Source organism: Gopherus flavomarginatus, chromosome 4 (genome assembly GCF_025201925.1).
Source record: "Gopherus flavomarginatus isolate rGopFla2 chromosome 4, rGopFla2.mat.asm, whole genome shotgun sequence".
Classification (NCBI taxonomy): domain Eukaryota; kingdom Metazoa; phylum Chordata; order Testudines; family Testudinidae; genus Gopherus; species Gopherus flavomarginatus.
In genome coordinates, this window is record NC_066620.1 from 217,993,560 (window position 1) to 218,007,160 (window position 13,601).

At 53.8% G+C, this 13,601-nt stretch overlaps 1 protein-coding gene across 1 annotated transcript in view; it reads left to right on the forward strand.

Moving 5' to 3' along the window:
- Positions 1–1,723: 1,723 nt before the first annotated feature.
- The window catches only part of GCKR (glucokinase regulator), a 33,898-nt gene continuing 22,020 nt past the window's right edge, over positions 1,724–13,601 (forward strand). The window contains exons 1-4 of the mRNA XM_050951665.1: positions 1,724–1,783; positions 10,041–10,196; positions 10,756–10,824; positions 12,630–12,698. Coding sequence (XP_050807622.1) covers positions 1,724–1,783; positions 10,041–10,196; positions 10,756–10,824; positions 12,630–12,698 — 354 coding nt within the window. The remainder of the gene's footprint in view (positions 1,784–10,040; positions 10,197–10,755; positions 10,825–12,629; positions 12,699–13,601) is intronic.

A 13,601-nucleotide genomic window follows, 5' to 3' on the forward strand; every position in this document is an offset into this window, starting at 1 on the left:
GGCCTCAGCTTGCTTAGCACCATGGCAAACACACCATGGAGCAGCATGTTCATCTGCTATTACAGCCCCAGAAAAGAAGGCAAACCAGTAAAGCAGCTGAAATGTAAGCGATGAAATAAGGCTTTCGTGTGACCATTTCTTGTTCCCTTTCCCTTAGGAGCAGAGTGTTTTAGAAGGAAAAACCCAACACTTGCTTGACAGGCTCTTAGATGGTATTGGAGACGGCAGCCGCTGTCTGTCCTAGAACCAGAGGTTAATTGGGAGAGGCTGGAGCTGGTGTTGTTGCTGCTGCTGCTGTTTAAAGTCCTTTCCTGCCAGGCGGTAGTTAAGATTCAGCAGGAGCTGGTAGGGCAGCAGTGTCATTGGGCTCCTTCTCACTGGCCTGGCCTGGTCAGGACATTTCTCAGGCTCAGGGTGATGATGGCCCAGGTCCCAGGAAACAATGTGCGGGGTGACACACCATGATGGTGAAGCTTTCTTCAGTAGCCGCCCTCATTCTTTGTACATTCCCCGTAAAATCTCTTTCTTTTAATGCCTCACAGAGGGTGTGCTGGGTGGAATAGCCCATTCCCTCATTACTGTGGCCACCAGGCCTAATGTCTGACATACCAGTTTTGGATCATTAGCTTCTGGCTACACAGCTCCTGTTTTTAACAAGCAAAATCTCAATACAGTTCTTGACTCGTATTAACTTGGCTGTTTTATTTAAAGCCGGTCAGTTCTTGCGATGCCCTTTCGCACCGTATGATTAGTGTAACCTCTGATGAGCTTGTACTGGCTTGGTGTAGTTGAGCTCACAATTTGTGTAAATTCGTGGGCCTGAGGGCCACAACATCTCCCTGGGGGTTGGAAGCTTGGGCTTGCCTTTTGCCCCCTCCCGCCTCACCTTGTTATCGTGGGGTATCTTTGCCTGGAGGCGGGTTTACTCCGGCTCTGATGGGGGTGTCAGGCCAGAGCACAAAGACAGTCTCCCCCAGGTGTGTGCTCCCAGGGGAGGAGGGAACATAGGCCTTCAAGGGCAGGGCCACTCACCTCTGCCTATGCTCCCAGAAGAGACAATTCCATTCAGTTCTGTGATCTCTCCTGGGCCTGAGATACTAGATCCATGGTGCTGAAGTGGAGCAGACAGGGCCTTCAGGATACTGAGGTGGATACAGAATGGCAGGTGAGTGGGGAGAGACATGCTGTAGGGATGCTCGCTGTGTGTGTCTGATACCTGGGGAGGGGGCACAGGCTTTCTCTGGCTGCCAGTGGCATTACTGGGGAAAGCCGTGTCCGTGACTGCTCTGAGGGTGAGCTGGGCTCATGCACAGTCTCCTGCCCTGCACGCGGGCCCTGGCCAGGAGCCCATATGCACCTGTCATGCCATGCGGCTGCGCAGCTGCTGACCAGTTGCCTGGGCTCTGTGAATGACGCAGGCAGCTGCCCTTATCCTCCTGGGATCAGTGGTGGGGACCCTGGAGAGATAAGCTGGGGTATCTGCCCAGCAGCAGGACACGGGTGATAGGAGCAGTTGAAATGTAACTGTTCAGATTAATCATTACAGCATAGGGCTGATAAGGCTGGGACAAACCTAGCTGCCCGGAATTAGGGGGGAGGAGTGAGTGCCCAGTCCTTGTCTCACCCACCTACAGCAAGCAGACGGACTGTTTGTATTGGAGTAAGACATTTGGGAACCTTTGGATTCTTCCAGAGCCATCGCCGTCAGTTCTGGGCCCAGACCATGCGTGGGACAAAGAAATACAGGCATGTTATTGAGACGCCAGATTCCGGCAAGTGGGAGGTAAGAACCACAGATCAGCTTGTGGGTCTTTATTGTCTCCCTATGCTGGGACTGAGATCGGACACTACCCCGGGACCAGGTGCTGCCCTGGCTGCTCCAGCAGGGACAGGGCAGGAGATTTCTTCGTCACCTGCTGCCACTCCCCAACCAAACCAGCCTTGATGAGCTGGTTGCCCTATTGCAGCCACTGCCCAGAAACCATTCCCATTCCAGTTACTGTGAGGGGAGCCAGGCAAAAAAGCTGCAGCCTGGCACTGCCGATGTGTGTCTGCGAGTGTGGTTCATCCCACAGTGGCTCAGCTGGTTCCGGTCCATGTCGTGCACAGAACAGACTCAGCACAGAAGGACAGACTCTGAGGCCAGAAGGGACCATTGTGATCATCTGGTCCAGTGGTCCCCAAACTTTTCAGGGTTGCGCCCTCACCCTTTCCCCACACCCCTGTGCTAGGGATGGGAGCAGGGCTATGGCTCCCAGGGGTGGGAGATGCCGACATTGATAAAGGGACTGAGGCTGGGGGTGGCTGCGGCTGGGGGTGGGTCTGGGGCCAGGAGTGGAGTCGGGAGGGGGGCCACAGCCAGGGGCCAAGACTGGTAGTGAGACCGGAACCAGAGGCCAAGGCTGGTGGTGGGGCTGGGACTGGGGATGGTACCGGGGGCCAAGGCTGAGGATGGGGACAGGACTGGGGATGGGTGCAGAGCCTCGGCTGGTCTGTGGTCAGAGGCCAAGCCTGGGGGCGGGGCCAGAGCAGATCTGGGAGCAAAGCGGAGCTCTGTGGCGTTAGCTCCCATGGGGGCTGGCCCAGGCCCTGCCGTGTCCCCCCTCACTGAATGTTCCTCTGCGCACCCCTCGGGGGGCATGCCCCACAGTTTGGGGACCTCTGATCTAGTCTGAACTCCTGTATAACACAGGCCAGGGAACCTCCCTGAAGTAATTTCTGCTCCAGCTCTGGTAGCTGAGACTGAGCTAACATAAGAACAAAAGAACAGTAGCACTGAATCAGATCAATGATCCATCGAGCCCAAAATCCTGTCTTCCAACAGTGACCAGTGCCAGATGCTTCGCAGAGAATGAACAGAACAAGGCAATTATGCATCCCCTCTTGTCCATTCCCAGGTTATGGCAGGCAGAGGTTTAGGGGCACCCAGAACATGGGGTTGTGTCCCTGACCATCTTAGCCATTGATGGACCTATCCCCCAGGAACTTATCTAGTTCTTTTTTTTGAGCTCACTTATATTTTTGGCCTTCACAACACCCCCTGGCAACAAGTTTCACAGGTTGACTGTGTGTTGTGTGAAGAAATACTTCCTTTTGTTTGTTTTAAACCTGTTGCCTGTTAATGTTATTGAGTGACCCTGGGTTCTTGTGTTATGTGAAGGGATAAATGACACTTCCTTATTCACTTTCTCCACACCAGTCATAGTTTATAGACCTCTATTAAATCCCGCTTTAGTTATCTCTTTTCTAAGCTGAACTGTCCCAGTCTTTTTAATCTCTCCTCATATGGAAGCTGCTCCATCCCCCTACTCAATTTTGTTGGACTTCTCTGTAATTTTTCCAATTCTAATATCTCTATTTTGAGATGGGGTGGCCAGAAGTGCATGCAGTATTCAAGGTGTGGGTGCACCGTTGATTTATACAGTGGCATTATGATATTTTCTGTCTAATTATCTATCCCATTTCTAATGGCTCCTAACATCCTTTTTGCTTTTTTGGCTCCCGCTGCACATCAAGCAGATGTTTTCAGAGAACTATCCATGATGACACCAAGATCTTTCTTGAGTGGTAACAGCTAATTTAGACTCATTTTGTATGTATAGTTGGGATTATTTTTTCCAACATGCATTACTTTGCCTTTATAAACATTGAATTGCATCTGCCATTTTGTCACCCAATCATCCAGTTTTGTGAGACCTCTTTATAGCTCTTCGCAGTCTGCTTTAGACTTAACTATCTTCAGTAATTTTGTGTCATCTGAAAACTTTGCCATCTTACTGTTTTCCCCTTTTTCCAGATCATTTATGAATATGTTGAACAGCACAGGTCCCAGTGCAGATCCTTGGGAGACCTTGCTATTTAGCTCTTCCATTGTAAAAACTGACCATTTATTCCTACCTTTTGTTTCCAATCTTTTAACCAGTTACTGATCCATGAGAGGACCTTTCCTCTTATCCCATGACTGCTTACTTTGCTTAAACACCTTTGGTGAGGGACCTGGTCAAAGACTTTTTGAAAGTCTAAATACACCACATCCACTGGATCACCCTTGTCCCCATGCTTATTGACACTCTCAAAGAATTCTAGTAGATCAGTGAGGCATGATTTCTCTTTATAAAAGCCAAGCTGGCTCTTCCCCAATATATTGTGTTCATCTATGTGTCTGATAATTCTGTTCCTTACTATAATGTCCACCAACTTGCCTGATACTGAAGTGAGGCTTACTGGCTTATAATTGCCAGGATCACTGCTTGAGCCTTTAAAAAAAATCTGCATCACATTAGCTACTCTCCAGTCATGTGGTACAGAGGCTGATTTAAGCAATAGGTTGCATACCACAGTTGGTAGCTCTGCAGTTTCATATGTGAGTTCCTTCAGAACTCTTGGGTGAATCCCATCTGGTCCTGGTGACATATTGCTGTTTAATTAATCAGTTTGTTCCCAGATCATCTCCGTTGAGGCTCAATCTGAGACAGTTCCTCAGATCTGTCACCTAAAAGAATGGTTCAGGTGTGGGAATCTCCCTCATATCCACTGCAATGAAGACCGATGCAATGGTCTTTCGTCCCTGAGTGCTCCACACTGTTAGAAATGTGCACTTTATTTATAGTCTGAATTAATTTGAGTAGGTAAATCAGAAATTTAGCCAGAGCACCTGTAAGATACCAGTGCTTGACAAGCAAGGCAAGCCAGCCCTGAATTCTGCAATGCTCTGGGTGGCTGGTGGGGAATTTTGCTGGAGCATCAGGCAAATTAAATATGAGCATGAACTGCACACTGAGTGCAGGGCTGCAGGGCTAATTCAAAGCACTTGATGCTGTCCCTTAGCCTCTCCATTCTCACTGAGTAGGGGGTGTGTATGTTGCCAAGAGACAGAAGCAGTGTAGAAGACCCCTGGGGCAGGAGTGGGAAGTTGAGGCTTGGCAGCTGTGTTGGAGGATAGCTGGGGTGAGAGACAGGTACTTTAGCAGATACGTCTGGTAAAATTAAGAGTAGTTAAGTTCTAGAATAGGCTACAAGGGGAGGCTGTAGAGTCACCATCATCGGAGGTTTTTAAGAACTGGTTGTACAAAAAAATCATATCAAGGATGATTTAGGTTTACAGGGGGGACTGGACTTGATGATCTCTTGAGGTCCCTTCCACCCTACATTTTTATGATTCTATGATTATGATCACCTGGTTTAGAGGTGGGTAAACTACGGCCCGTGGGCCACATCTGGCCCACGAGACCGTCCTGCCCGGCCCCAGAACTCCTGGCAGCCTCACTGCAGCCTCACTGCTGCATGGGCAGCGCTCTGGGTGGTGGGGCTGCATGCTCATGCAGGGCAGTGTGTCTGGCTCCGGCCGGGAGGCGCAGCTCCAGACATGCTGCTCTGAGCAGCATGGTAAGGGGGCTGGGGCCGTGGGGTTGGATATGTGTCAGGGAGTCCTGGGGGGCAGTCAGGGGACAGGGGACAGGGAGCAGGTGGTGGTTGGATGGAGCGGAGGTTTGGGGGGGCAGGGGATGGGGAACAGGGGGGATTGGATAGGGGGTGGGGTCCTGGGGGGGCCTGTCAGGGGGCGGGAGTGTGGATAGGGGTCAAGGCAGTCAGGGGACAGGGATCGAGGGGGTTGGATAGGGAGTGGGGTCCTGGGGGGCAGTTGGAGCAGAGGTCCCAGGGAGGGAGCGGTCAGGGGACAAGGAGTGGGGGGGTTTGGATGGGTGGGAGGTTCTGAGGGGGGCAGTCAGGGGGTGGAAAGTGGGGGGGGTTGGCTAGGAGGTGGGGGCCAGGCTGTTTGGGGGGCACAGCCTTCCCTACCCAGCCCTCCAGACAGTTTCACAGCCCGATGTGGCCCTCGGGCCAAAAAGTTTGCCCACCCCGATCTAGTCTGTTCTCCCAAATAACAGCACTTTCCTGAATTGTTTGAGCTAGGTCAGAGCTTATAGAAAAACAGCCAGCCTTGATTTAAACATTGTCAGTGATGGAGTATCAGGCTGACTGCTTACATCAACTGTTACTGGCTTTCAGGATCTGTCCCACAATGCCCCACACTGACCGTACAATTGATCCAAGTGTCCACGGTGAGGATACACACTGCCGACACAAGGAGCCAAGTGTGCACACACACACAAGCGATTTAATAACTGTAGTGGCTGTATGCTGACATAAGTTAGATCGACTTATTTTTATTGTAGATGTTGCATAAGGGAGGTTTTCTAATCCTTTTATCATTCCCATGGTGGTTCTCTGAACCCTCTCCAAATTATCAGCATCCTTCATGAACTATGGACAGAGTGTCCCAGCAGCAGTCGCATCAGTGCCAAATACAGAGATAACAGAATCTCTCTACCTCTACTTGCGGTGCCCCTGTTTATGCATCCAAGGAGCCAATTAGCTGTTTTAGCCACAGCCTTGCATTGGGAGCTCATGTTCAGCTGATTATCCACCTTTCTGTGATGCCCATTTGGAAGGGGATTTGCAAGTGTGTCCATGGGAATCATACGTCTGAGTTCCCTGATTTTAGACAATGACAATTGGCACTATCCTGGCCCCTTGCCAATGGGTGTGCACAGAAACCAGCAGCTGCCAGTGCCCTTAGGTGCAGCCAGGCAGAGTATGAACATTCCTAGAAACAAGGGAAACAAACATCGAGTGCAGCAGATTTAGAAACCCAAAGGCAAGTTAATGCTGAGGTTGCTGAGCCCTTGCCAAACGTTTTGTTTCCTCACCTCTAGCTCTCTTGGTTGCTCAGTTCTGTTCTCCTGGTGTTCCCTCTCTGACCCGAGACTGGACGATCCCTGGGCAGGGCGTGTGTGTACAGCACCAAACACCATGGCGCCCTGATCACTGGTCGGGTTCCTAGGAGCAGCCATAATAGAAAGTAACAATCACAACAACAAAAGAGCTTAAATGAGCCCATCTGGTGAGCAGGGGAGGAAGGGCCGGAGGGTTGCAGTGTGAGGGGCTCTCTGTACCCAGCTAAATGTGCACAATTGGACTAGTATATTGAGAGACTGTGGGAGCCGTTCTAACACTGGGGCCCAGTCCCGCCAGGGCTGACTCTAGGTTTTTTGCCGCCTCAAGCAAAAAAATTTTTGGCTGCCCCCCGTCCCAGCCCTGGGCTCCCCCCGGCACTCCCCTGCTGCCCCAGCCTTGGGCTCTCCCCCCCCACCCCGACCTGCACCCTCCTTTCGCCGCAGCCCTGGGTCACTGGTAACTCGCTCCCAGGGCGGGTCATTCAGCAGGAATTTTGGATGTGCACAAAACACAGACAGGATTGGTTCCCATATGGTTACAGAGCTGCAGTAAAGTGGAACAATTTTCAGCTTGTGTGATTGGAGGATCTCTGGACATAGGCGGCAGGTTATATAAGTTTGTGGTGCTCAGGCACCAGGAATATTCTGGGGGCCCTGCTCCAGCAATATTTGGAGCTGGGTCTCTCCCCCAGTCCTGCCTGGATCAGGCCCTGGCCCTGCCTGCCACCCCTCCCGCTGCGTATCCTCCCCCCACCGCGGCCCTGCTTGAACGAAAGCGGTGGGTGCCTCTCCCGTGCCTGCTTGTGCTGCTGGAGTAGCACATTCCTACGGCAGAGCGGCTCCCGGTAGAACTGCTGTCTGCTGCCCCAGGGTCCTAGGCAGGGCAGGCTGCCCTTACCCTGCCCTTCTGCCTAGCCCTCTCCACCACCCCAAACCCCTCAGCCCCAGCCAGAGCCCTCATCCCCCTGCACCCTAATCCTCTGCCCTAGCCCTGAGCCCCCTCCTGCATCAAGAACCCCTCATTCTCAGCCCCAACCCTCATCCCTCTGCACCCTAATCCTCTGCCCCAGCTCTGAGCCCAACTGCATCATGAATCCCTCATCCTCAGCCCCACAGCCCTCACCCCACACCCCAACCCTCTGCCCTAGCCCTGAGCCCTCTCCTGCATCATGAACCCCTCAGCACCAGCCAGAGCCCTCATCCCCCCGCACCCTAATCCTCTACCCCAGCCCTGAGCCACCTCCTGCATCATGAACCCCTCATCCTCAGCCCCAACCCTCATCCCCCTGCACCCTAATCCTCTGCCCCAGCCCTGAGCCCCCTCCTGCATCATGAATCCCTCATCCTCAGCCCCACAGCCCTCACCCCTGCACTCCCTCCTATCCCCAAACTCCCTCCCAGAGCGTGTACCCCTCACTCCTTCCTACACCCCCTACCCCCAGCCCAGAGCCTGCACCCAAACTCCATTCCAAAGTCTTTACCCCTCACCCCCTCCTGCACACTCTCCCCCTGCCCCAGCCTGGAGCCTGTACCCAGCACCCAAACTCCATCCCAAAGCCTGCACCCTGCACCCCTCCTGCACCCTAATCCCCAGCCCAGGACCTGCATCCCAGACCTCCCACCGCAAACCTCCTCCCAGAACCTTAGGCAGGTGGGGGCGGAGTTGGGGGGGCGGGTTCTGGGCACCACCAAAATTTCTACAAACTTGCCACCCATGTATCTGGATGCATATTATAAGATTGTCCTCCATAAATGAGGAAAAGTTGAGGTGCCTTTATTATTCTTTTGTTCCACTCTTTCTTTCTATGGGGAATTTGCCAATGCAATATCACTGTCTTCCTTTTAAACAAACAAACAAAAAAATAGCAATTGAAAATAGCAATTCCAGTCCTAATAACCACTGGGAAGAATCTCTTGCTCAATTTTATCCTACTTTTTGTACAGCAGGTTACAGTGGATCAGTATATTTGATTTGGGAGAAATGAAGTAACAGCTGCCCAAACTGAGCTTGAGCACTCCTGAATTTTGAGGTGTTCAAATCTGGAAGGCAGGTGCTGGGTGTGTGTGTGTGGGGGGGGCTGTGGGCTCCGCGAGGGAGCACGGCAGCATGTATGCAGCAGTGTGTCTGGCTCTGTGCGGACCCAGGCATGCTGGTCTGAGTGGCACGGTAAGGGGGCTGGGAGATTGGAGAAGGGGTAGGTGGTTCTGGGGGGGCAGTCAAGGGACAGGGAGTCGGGGGGGTGGATGAGGTGGAGGTTCGGGGGGACAGTCAGGGGCAGGGAGAAGAGGGGGTTAGATGGGTCAGGGGTTCGGAGAGGCAGTCAGAGGACAGGCAGCAGTTGGATAGGCATGGGAGTCCCAGGAGTTTGTCAGGGGACAGGTAGGGGGTGGGGTCCTGGGGGGAAGTGTGTGGGGGGGTCTCAGGAGGGGGCAGTTGGGGACAAGGAGAAGGGAGACTTAAATAGGGGGTAGGATCCCAAGGGGCAGTTAGGGGCAGGGGTCCCGGGAGGAGGCAATCAGGGGACAAGGAGCAGCGGCGCTTAGATGGGGGTGGGGTCCCAAGAGGCAGTTAGGGGCAGGGGTCCCAGGAGGGGGCAATCAGGGGACAAGGAGCAGCAGCACTTAGATAGGGGGTGGGGTCCTGGGGGGCAGTCAGGGGCAGGGGTCCCAGAGGGGACAATCAGGGGACAAGGAGCAGTGGTGCTTAGATAGGGGCTGGGGTCGTGGGGGCAGTTAAGGGTAATGATCCCGGGAGGGGGCAATCAGGGGACAAGGAGCAGCAGCACTTAGATAGGGGGTGGGGTCCTGGGGGGCAGTTAGGGGCAGGGGTCCCAGGAGGAGGTGATCAGGGGACAGGGAGCGGGTGGGGAGTTGGATGGGTTGGGATTTCTGGGGAGGGCAGTCGGAGGGAGTGGATGGTGGCAGGGGGGGCTTCCCTCCCCCTGGAGTGTCCTGTTTTTTTAATGTTACAATATGGTCTTCCTGCCATTCACAGTGCAACTCTCCACTCACAGCGCGCTGCCGCATGAGGTCCCCCTCCTTCCTTTCCAGTTGGAAGTGGCCAAGGGAATGCTGGGAAATGTAGTTCTTTCCCTGCTCCAGGGCTGGCTCTATAGGCCAGGAGCTAACCAAGGAACTACAGCTCCCAGAGCCCCCTGTTGGTTCTCAGCTCCCAGGCTGGATCCCTGCCAGCCCTGCAAATGGGCTGCCCCAAGCAGATGCTTGCTTTGCTGGTGCCTAGAGCCCCCCGTGAGTCCTGCTCTGCCCTGCGAGACTTTGTATCCTGTGTGCATTGCCTTTCAGCTGGCGGGGTATGAGGCAACTCTGCCCATCAGTGAGAAGTCCAACCCCATCACCAGGGAGCTGGATAAGGCTGACCCTGTGCAGATTGTCCAGCTTCTGAAGGAATGTGATGCAGAGATATTCCAGGAGGAGGACGAAGCCCTGCTCAACTATACAGTAAATTATCTGTCTTGCCTGCCTGTGTGCTGAGACCCCCTCCCCATAGCCACATGGGGTGTAGTGCTGTGGGAGAGCCTAGGGAAGTGGTAGGCCTGGGATTGAGTCCAAGAGGTGCTGAGATTTGTGTTGGAGGACATTGCAAAACCATCAGGCTGGCCCCTGAGAAGGCTCTATCTCTTGCTCCCATTGGCCTTGCCCTCATCACCGAGAGCTTGTTGATTGTGAGGGAAGAGATGACACACGAGGGAACCCCAGTTCAGTCATTCAGAACCCAGCAGACCAGTCAGGCCCTCACTCTGAATCCTGTATTCAGATGATGTTAATAATCTCCTTTTCCTACTGTGTCTGGCATGTATATATGGGTGGGTGGGGGAGTAAACCCACAGAGCTCTGAGCTTTGGAGTGAGGGGGTTATCTCATGGGCCACTGAGCCACCCCATGGAGTATGGGCCCAGCTGGGGTGAATAACCCTGCAGAGCCCTGACCCTTCTCCCCTGATTATGGGCCTGGTGGGAGATAACATCACAAAGCCCTAATCCTCTCGCTTTCTTCTCAGAGACTGTACAGTGAGTCAGTGCTGAAGACCATGATCAACATTATCAGTAAAGTGCAGGAAGTCCTGAAGGTACATTGTAGTGCAGTGCACTGTGGGACAGTGGCTGGGTGTGGTGTGGTATGGTATGGCACGGCACAGTGCAGAATGGTGCAGAGAAGTGTGGTTCGGTGTGGTGTGGGACAGTATGGTGGGACATGCTGTGATGCAGTATGGTGCAGTTTGCCATAAAGCAATGCAGTAGGGTGTGGTATGGTGAAATGCAGTGTAGTGTGGCATGATATGCTGACGTGCAATGTGGTTCCTATGAGGTGAGGTGCAGTGCAGTGGGATGAGGTAAAGTGAGGTGCAATGAGGTAAGATGTAGTGTGCTATGGAGCAGCATGGTGCAGTGAGATGAGGTGTGGTGCAGTGAGATGTGGTGCAGCATGGTACCACGAGGCGAGGTGTGGTGCAGCAAGGTGCAGTATGGTATGGAGCAGCATGGTGCAGTGAGGTAGAGTGACTGGACTGCAAATGTGAAAGATCAGAACAATGAGTGGGGGGTAATAGGAACCTATATAAGAAAAAGACCCAAAAATTTGGACTGTCCCTTTAAAATCGGGACATCTGGTCACCCTGAGTGAGGCGAGGTGTGGTGCAGTGAGATATGGTGCAGCATGGTACAGCAGGGTGTGATGCAGCAAGGTGAGATGTAGTGCACTGAGATATGGTGCAGCATGGTACAGCAAGGTGAGGTGCAGTGATGCTTGGTGCAGTGAGTTATGGAACCATGGCACAGTGAGGTGAGGTGCACTGAGGTGCAGCATGGTGTGGAGCAGCATGTGGTGAGGTGCAGTGAGATATGGAGTGGTGAGGTGCAGTGTGGTTTGAGAACCATGGTTCCGCGAGGTGAGGTGCAGTGAGATATGGAGCAGCATGGTACAGTGTGGTGAGGTGCAGTGAGATATGGAGTGGTGAGGTGCAGTGTGGTTTGAGAACCATGGTTCCGTGAGGTGAGGTGCAGTGAGATATGGAGCAGCATGGTACAGTGAGGTGAGGTGCAGTGAGATATGGAGTGGTGAGGTGCAGTGTGGTTTGAGAACCATGGTTCTGCGAGGTGAGGTGCAGCACGGTACAGTACAGGAATACTTGTCAGCTCTAAAAGGTACTGTGCCCTTTGGGCATCACACAGGAGATGCTCAATCAGCCCTCTTTGCTGTGTTTATTGGCATCATCAGCATGTCTGGGGAGCCATGAGTCAGTGGTTCTTGGAGTTCCACGCTGGAGAGGACCAGGCTGCCCCCTCCTGGGTTCCCTCCTCTCGCAGGGCCAGGGAGCTGGGGACAGACAAGCCTTGGGTCACATCAGGGCCATGGCATGATAAAGGAAGAGGTGTCTCACCACAGTGAATGTGCTGCCATCACAGAGCCCACTCCCTCTTCCTAAAGGATGTGCTGGAGAGGCAGCAGGGCATGGGGTCTCTTACCCCAGATTCTGGGGTCCATGTGCTCCCATAGCAACCAGCTGATGGCATCCCTCGAGGCAGGCATCTGTGCCTGTGGTCCAGGCCAAGTCTGGGACTCCCAGAGCAGGCAGCCATGTTCTGCACTAGTTGCAGCTTCGAGTGAGCATGTGGTAGAGTGTGGCTGGGAGGGGACTGAGCATGGAATTGGGCTGAGGCCCAGATCCCACAGGGAAGGCTGATGTGAAAGGGAAAAACACTCCTGGTCTAAGAGCCACTGAGGATCCTGAACGCTGTTATCAAAGGCTGCCACAGTCCTCAGGGCAAGCGACTGTGGCCTCTGTCTGCTCTGAGCAGCTGTGGGACTCCTGCCTCTGGCTGGGGAGATGGGCCCACCTCTGCAGGATATCACCTGTCTGTATTGGTTCTGCAGGACCCAGACAACACCCTTATCGTGCTGAGTGGTGGGGGCACCTCGGGCAGGCTGGCCTTCCTCATTGCTGTGAGTTGCTCCTGTTTCCTACTCATCTCCATAGTGTGCTGGTACAAGATGGGATCCAGATACAGGATCCCAGCCCTGGGGAACACCCTGGATATGCTCAGCACACCCCATCCTCCCAATGATGCACCCCAACCCCCCTAAGGACACACCCTACTTGGAGATACTCAGCCCCACACATCCTCCAGCAATGCCTCTGGCTCCCCAGTTTAGCTCAGTCTCCTTGACCCCCTCCCCAGAGGTGCTCAGCATCCCTCTCCATTTCCCAAGGACACTGTGTCCCCATGGTCTCTCAGCGAAGCACATCCCTCTTGGGATCCCTGGAGATGCCCAACCCCCCAGCCCCACTGGCCTCAGTGGAGACACTCAGCCCCTTCCCCCTCCCCAGCTCCCACAAAGATGCTCAGGTTCTCCCGAACCCATCCAGACACTTAGCTCTCCCTGGCCCCTCAGCTGTCCTGCAGGTGACCAGCACCCCCCAGGCCTTGAGGGGGGAGCACAGAGTGCCATGGGCTGCATGGGTGGAGCACAGGATGGCATGAGGTTGCAGGGTGCTGTAAGCAGCATGGGGTGCCCAAGGGAGCCGTAGTAGCAGGCAGGGAGGGTGCAGTGGGTTGCAATCACAAATTGCCATGAACTCTCTGGGTCAGTGTTGGCTGCCTGGGGTGGCGTGGGGTGGGTGCCAGGTGCTCCTCTGGGGTTCTATTTCCCACTTATAATCCCTGTTTCTGCTTGTGTTATGGGACCAGCCCCAAGCCCTTGGCAGAAAGAACCGTGCACTAGAGCTCATGCCTGGACTGGAAACCTCGGGGCGAGACACTGTAGTTTCCTATTACAGGTGGGCTCTGTAGGGCAGATACAGCGGTGCTGGCTTAGGGGGCATCCTATTGTGCATGTCACGGGGAA